The following is a 7,500-nucleotide window of genomic DNA, read 5'->3' on the forward strand; positions in this document are numbered from 1 at the left end:
TTATATTAATATAAATTTTTAAAAATTTTTTATATAATATAATTTTAAAAAAATATATATAATAATATAAAATATATATTTTTTATATATTAAATATTTAAAAATTTTTAAAAATTTAAAAATATTATAATTTTTAATTTTTTATTTTTAAATTTTTATTTATTATTAAAATTTTTTAAATATAATTTTTTTAAATATTAATTTTATTTAAAAAATATATTAAAAATTTTTTTTTTTTTTTAAAAAAAAAAAAAAAATTTTAATTTTATATTAAATTTTTTTTTTTAAAATATTATATAAAAAATATTTTATATTATTAAATTTTAATATATATTTTATTAAAAATTTTTTATATTATTTAAAATTTTTAAATAATTTTATTTTTTTTATTAATATACTTATATTTTATTAATAAATTTATTAATTTTATATAAAATTTTTATTATTTTTATATATACTTAAAAATTTACCTTTTTTATATTAAAAATTTATTAAATTTTTTTATTTATAATTATAATATTATTTAAAAAAATTTTATAAATATATTTTATTTATATATATTAAAAATAATTTAAATTTTTTTATTTTTTATTAAAAATTTTAAAAAAAATTAAAAATTTTTATATATATTAAAAAAAAATATTTTTTAATTTTTTAAAATTTAAAATTTATATATATATATATATAAATTTTTTATATTTTAAAAAATTTAAAATATTTATTTAAACAAAAATTTTTTTTAAAAATATAATAAATTTTTTTTAAAAAATTTTTAAAAAATTTTTTTTTTATATTAAAAATTTTTTTTTAAAAAATATATATTTTTATTATATTTTAATTTTTTTTTTAATTTTTTTTTTATTTAATTTTTATTTTTTTTTTTTTTTTTTTTATATAATTTTTTTTTTTTTTTTTTTTTATAATTTTTTTTTTTTTTTTTTTTTTTATTTTTTTTTTTTTTTTTTTTTTTTTTTAAAAATTTTTTTTTTTTTTATTTTTTTTTATATTTTTTTTTTATTTTCCTTTTTTTTTTTAATTTTTCTTTTTTTTTTTTTTTTTTTAAAAAATTTTTTTTAAGTTTCCCTTTATTTAAAAAATTTTTTTATAATTTTTTTTTTTTTTTAAAAATTAATTATTTAATTTAAATAAATCTTATTTAAAAAAAAATTTTATATTTAAAAATTTTTTCTTTTTAAATATTCCAATTTAAACCTTTTTTTTAAAATATTTTTTATTTAAAATTTTATATCTTAAAAAATTTTTTTAAAAATTATTATTCTAATTTCTATTATCTTTTTTAATTAATATATAATTTTAATATATTAAATATATTTAAAATATATATATATATATTATATAATATATATAAAATATATATAATTAATAAAATATATAATATATATATATATATATATATAAAATTTTAATAAAATTATATATAATAATTATTAAAATATTTAAAAATATATATAAATTATTATATATATAAATATATTTAAAATAAAATTATTAATTATTTTTAATATTTATATATAATAATACATATATAATAATATATAATATATATTATTTTTATTTATTTATATATCCTAAAATATATTAATTTATAAAACATTTTATTATTATTATTAAATTTTTACTTTCTATTATATATATTTAAAAATTTTACTCTATATATATTATTATATATTTTTTTATTTTTTTATATTATATATATTTTTTTATTTTTTTTAATTATTTTTATATTATTTTTTAATATTACTAATTTTTTTAATTTTTTTTTTATATATATTTTAAAAAAAAAAAAAAAAAAAAAAAAAAAAAAAATTTTTTTTTTTTTTTTTTTTTTTTTTTTTTTTTTTTTTTTAAAAAATTTTTTTTTAAAAATTTTTTTATAAAATTTTTTTTAAAAAAAAAATTTTTTTTTATATAAATATATTTTTAAAAAAATTTTTTTTTATAAAAAAAATTTTTTTTTTTTTTTTTATATTTTTTAAAAATATTTTAAATTTTAAAAAAAAATTTTTTTTAAACCGTTTTAGTAAAAATTTTTTTTTTTTTTTTTTTTTTTTTTTTTTAAAAAATTAATTTAAAATTTTTTAAAATTATTATATATTTTTTCCCCATATTTAAAAAAATTAAAAAATTTTTTAAAAATTTTTTCCCCCCAAAATATATTTTAAAAATTAAAAAAATTTTTTTTTTTTTTTTTTATAATATATTTAAAAAAATTTTTTTTTTTAAAAAAATTAAAAAAAAAAAATTTTTTTTTTTAAATATTTTTATTAATTTTAAAAAATAAATTTAAAAAAAAAAAATTTTTTTTTTAAAAAAAAAATATAAAATTTTTATATATTTAAAAATATTAAAATATATTAAATAATTTTATATAAATTTATATAAATATATATAAATATTTTAAAAAATTAAAAATTTTTAAAATTTTTATAAAAAAATTTTTTTATATATAAATATAATATAAAAACCCTTTTTTTTAAAAAATAATATAATTTTTTAAAAAAAAAAATATATATATATAAAAAAAATTTTTTAAATTTTTTATTTTTTAAAAAATTTTTTAAAAAATTTTTTTTTTTTTAAAAAAAAAAAAAAACCCAAAAAAAAATTTTTTTTAAAAATATAACTTAAAAAAATTTTTTTTTATAAAAATTTTTTTTATTTAAAAAAAAAAAATTTTAAAAAAAATAAATTTTATTATTTTATTTAAATTAAAAATAAAATTTAAAATATATTTTTTTATATATTTTAAAAAATTTTTTTTTTTAAAAAAAAAAATTTAAAAATTTTCCTTTTTTAAATTTTATATATATATATTTTATAATATATATATTTTTTTTAAAAAAAAAAAAATATATAATTTTTTTTTTTTTTTTTTTTTTTTTTTTTTTTTTTTTTTTTTTTTTTTTTTTTTTTTTTTTTTTTTTTTTTTTTTTTTTTTTTTTTTTTTTTAATTAATATATAATATAATATATAAATATATAGTATATATATATATATTATATATATATATATCTATATATTATAAATTAAAATATATATATATAATATATATATATTTTGTATATATATATATTATATATATAAAATTATATATATATATATTATATATTTATATGTATAATATATAATATATAAAATTTATATATATATATCATATATATATATATACATCTATATATGTAATATATATATATAATTATATATATATAATAATATTTAAAATATAATAATTATAAAAATATTTAAAAAATATATATATTATTTAATTAAATTATAAATATATATATAAAAATATATATATAAATTTAAAAAATATATTAAATTAAAAAATTTTTATTAATAAATAATAATAAATATTTAATATAAAAATTATAATATTTAAAATATAATAATATAAATAAAAAAAAATATATATTTAAAAAAATATATATAAAAATTTTAAATTATAAAAAAATAATTAAAATATAAATATAAATATATAATAAAATATATAAAATAAATATATAATATAAAATATAAATATATAATATAAAATAATAAAGAAATAAATATAAATTAATATAAAAAATAAGAAAAAGAGAAAAAAAAAAAAAAAAGGAAATAAGAAAAAAAAAAAAGGAAAAAAAATAAAAAAGGGGGAGATAAAAAAAAAAAAAGATAAAAAGGGGGAAAAAGGGAAAAAAAGAAGAGAAAAAGGAAAATAGGAGAAAAAAAAAAAAAAAAAAAAGAAAATAAAAAGGAAAAAAAAAAAAAAAAAAAAAAAAAGAAAAAAAAAAAAAAAAAAAAAAAAAAGAGGGGAAAAAAAAAAAAAAAAAAAAAAAAAAAAAAGGGGGGGGGGGGGGGGGGGGGGGGGGGAGGGGGGGGAAAGAAAAGAGAGGGGAAAAGGAGAGAGAGAGAGGGAAAGAGAGAGAGGGGGCAGAGGGAAGAGGGGGAGGAGAGAGAGGGAAAGAGAGAGAAGAGGGAAAGAGGAGAGAGAGAGGGGGAGAGGGGGGGAGAGGGGAAAAGGAGAGGAGAGAGAGAGGGGAGAAGAGAGAGAGAGAGAGGGAGAGAGGAAGAGAGAGAGAGGGGGGAGAGAGAGAGAGAGGAGGGAGAGAGAGAGAGGAGGGAAGAGGAGGAGGGAGAGGGGAGAGAGGGGAGAGGAGGGAGGGAGGGAGAGGGGAAGAGAGGGGGAGAGAGCGGAGAGAGGAGGAAGAGAGAGAGAGAGAGAGAGAGAGGGGGAAAGAGAGAGAGAGAGAGGGAGAGAGAGGAGAAGAGGAGGAGAGAGAGAGAGAGAGAGAGGAGGAGGAGAGAGAGAGGGGAAAAGAGTGGGGAAGAGAGAGAGGGGGGGGAAGCGAGAGGAGGGGGGAAGAGAGAGAGGGGGGGGGGGGAGAGAGAGAGGGGGGAAGGAGAGAGAGGGGGGAAGAGGAGAGAGAGGGGGAAGAGAGGAGAGGGGGGAAGAGGAGAGAGGGGGAGAATGAAGGAGGGAAGAGAGAGAGAGAGAGAGAGGGGAAGAATGAAAGGGGGAGAGAGTGAGCCCGGAGGGGAGAGGAGATAATAAAAGAGATAAAGGGGGCAAGAGAGAGATAATGAAAGAGATAAAGGGGGCAAGAGAGAGATAATGAGAGAGAGAGAGAGAGATAATGAGAGAGAGAGAAAGAGATAATGAGAGAGAGAGAGAGAGGATAATGAGAGAGGAGAGGGGATAATGAGAGAGGAGGAGAGATAATGGGGAGAGAGGGGAGGATAATGAGGAGGAGAGAGAGAGATGAGAGAGAGAGAGAGAGAGAGATAATGAGAGAGAGAGGAGAATTGAAGGAGAGAGGAAGAGAGGAGGGGAGGGGAGAGGAGAGAGGAGAGGAGAGAGGGGAGGAGGAGAGAGAGAGAGAATGAATGAATGAATGAGTGTATGAATGGGTGAGTGAGTATGGGTGTCTTTTATCTCTGTGCGTCGCTCTTGGTAACATCAACCGTTAACAGAATAAGCACCACATTTAAAATCCATAATGGGAGCCGAAGGCCATATTATGATCTACAATGAACATTTCTGGCTCCTTTTCCTGCCACTTTAGAACTTGTTGAGTAATTAAACTTACTTCATTAAACAAACAACCTGCATTATGCGGATGAGCAAAATGTTTAACGACGGTAGTGACAAATTTCTCTAATGAAGATCTGACAGTTTGAAAAAAGAAATGGACAATTACATCTACGTATTTCCTGTATAAAGTAAGGATTACTTATAACATCTTAACCTAGAAAATAAAGTTGTCTGACCTGTTTGTACTTTGCCCTTCATGATCAGGTTCTACACGCCAAGTCGTCCGAACTTTCAACCACTTTTCTAGGAATATCCACCTATAAATGTCTTTTCAGTGACTCAAACTGTATGGAACTGAATTCTAATAATACAACGGTACACGGAGAAATACTATGAAGCTCAGATACGTGTAGTCTCTGCTTCAAAGTCTTATCTACTGTAGTATATGAGAACGCCGAAGTGTTGGTTGGGTTCAGTTGCCAAGTGGACACGAGGTGGGTGTTGCCGCTGATCCAGAATTTGTCGTATTTTAAAGAATTCTAGCTTTCATAATGCCTCCCTTTTTTGCACATACCTAAAATGTATTACCCTCATTCTACTGAGAATAATGAATCGAACCAGGAAGCGTGTGTATAAGTTTAAGTACACATTTTAATACCTTAATTCTCCATCAGACATCACTATTGCGTGACTGAGCAATGGCCAAGCTAATGTTTAGAGAGAGGATTTATTGCTATGGATATGCCAGTCATACGATACAGCTATGGTATATGAGACAATATCAGTTCACTTACCATTATCGCAAATTGCAACATCAAATCAGAAATGTAGTAGTAGAAGCAGTAGAAGTGGAGTTTGTAACATGAAACTACTGTTTTTTTTTTTTTTTTTTTTTTTTTTTTTTTTTTTTTTTTTTCGAACTTTTATAAAATGCTCGTCACTGTTACAGTGCTATAATTTTCAGCGTTATTATGTTTTCTTGCATTTTCGGATTGTTATTTATATAGATATTATTTTTATTCTTTACTATTTGATTCATTATTATTGTTTATTACTATTATTATTATTATTATTATTATTATTATTATTATTATTATTATTATTATTATTATTATTATTATTATTATCATTATTATTATTATTATTATTATTATAATCATTATCATTGTCATTATCATCATCATCATCATCATCATCATCATCATCATCATCATCATCATCTTCATTGTTACTATTGCTATTAATAATGATGATAATAATGATAATAAAATAATAAAAATAGCAATAAGAATAAGAATAGGAATAATAATAAGAATAAAGATGATAGTAACAATAACCAAAATAATATTAAATTTTATTATTATTTTTATTATCATCATTACTGTCATCATTATTGATGACAATCATAATAAAAGTTGCAATTATAGTGATGATAATAGTAATAGTAGTAGTAATAATAATAATATTATTATTATTAGTAGTAGCAGTGATGCTGCTGCTGCTGATAATAATAATAATAATAATAATAATAATAATAATAATAATAATAATAATAATAACAGCAACAACAACAACAACAATAATAATGGTAATAATAGTAATAGTAATAATAATGATAATGATAATAAAAATGGTAATTCTAATAACATTATCAATAAGAAATATTAATGATGATAATGTTAATGATAACAATAGTAATGATAATGATTATAAGAAAGACAATAATAACAATATTAATGATAATAGTAATAATAATAATAATAATAATAATAATAATAATAATAATAATAATAATAATAATTATCATTGTCGTTATCACTATTATCATAACCATCATCATTGTCATCATTTCTGTTATAATTAATAATTTTGCTATAACTATCAGTATTACCATCACCATCATCGTTATTTCTATTGTTGTTATTGTTATAATTTTCATATTGACATAGCTGTTATTATTGGCATCTCCATTATTGTCATTATAACCATCATCTTCAATATAAATGTCACACACACTCGCATTCCCATCCTTCTTATCCTTGGAAAAATGAATAAATAAACAAATAAAATAAAAACAAAAAACTAGATGAGATATTGATAATATTTACTTCCGAACGAAGTTACGTCAGAAATGGCTCCTGTTGGGTGTTGCAGACCGCGTGACCTTGCTATTGATTATGTGGCCCGCGAGGAGACGCGCCCAGAACAATGCGAGGAAATTCACTTTTCCTTCTCAGGCAGATTGCTCAACACGCAGCGGCAAATGTCATGCTTTCTTATGCAGAACACTAGTTTCGACACATATGCACACAGGGTTGTGTACGGTATTTGTGATTTTTGCTCTTATATATATTTGCTCGGTAGAATGATACGTATAAATAAATGGAAAACATACAGGCACACATCTTTTGTATGCTATAATATATGAATACAGATGTATATAAGTGTGTGTGTGTGTGTGT

The 7,500-nt window shown here is 19.3% G+C and overlaps 1 protein-coding gene across 1 annotated transcript in view; it reads right to left on the reverse strand.

The window, feature by feature from the left end:
• LOC119579521 (phosphotriesterase-related protein-like) overlaps window positions 1-5,538 on the reverse strand; it is a gene marked incomplete in the record, with an annotated part of 14,579 nt that extends 9,041 nt beyond the window's left edge. The window contains 1 exon segment of the mRNA XM_037927390.1: window positions 5,275-5,538. Coding sequence (XP_037783318.1) covers window positions 5,275-5,296 — 22 coding nt within the window.
• Between the last annotated feature and the right edge of the window lie 1,962 nt (window positions 5,539-7,500).

Source organism: Penaeus monodon, chromosome 12, assembly GCF_015228065.2.
Source record: "Penaeus monodon isolate SGIC_2016 chromosome 12, NSTDA_Pmon_1, whole genome shotgun sequence".
In the NCBI taxonomy this organism is placed as follows: domain Eukaryota; kingdom Metazoa; phylum Arthropoda; class Malacostraca; order Decapoda; family Penaeidae; genus Penaeus; species Penaeus monodon.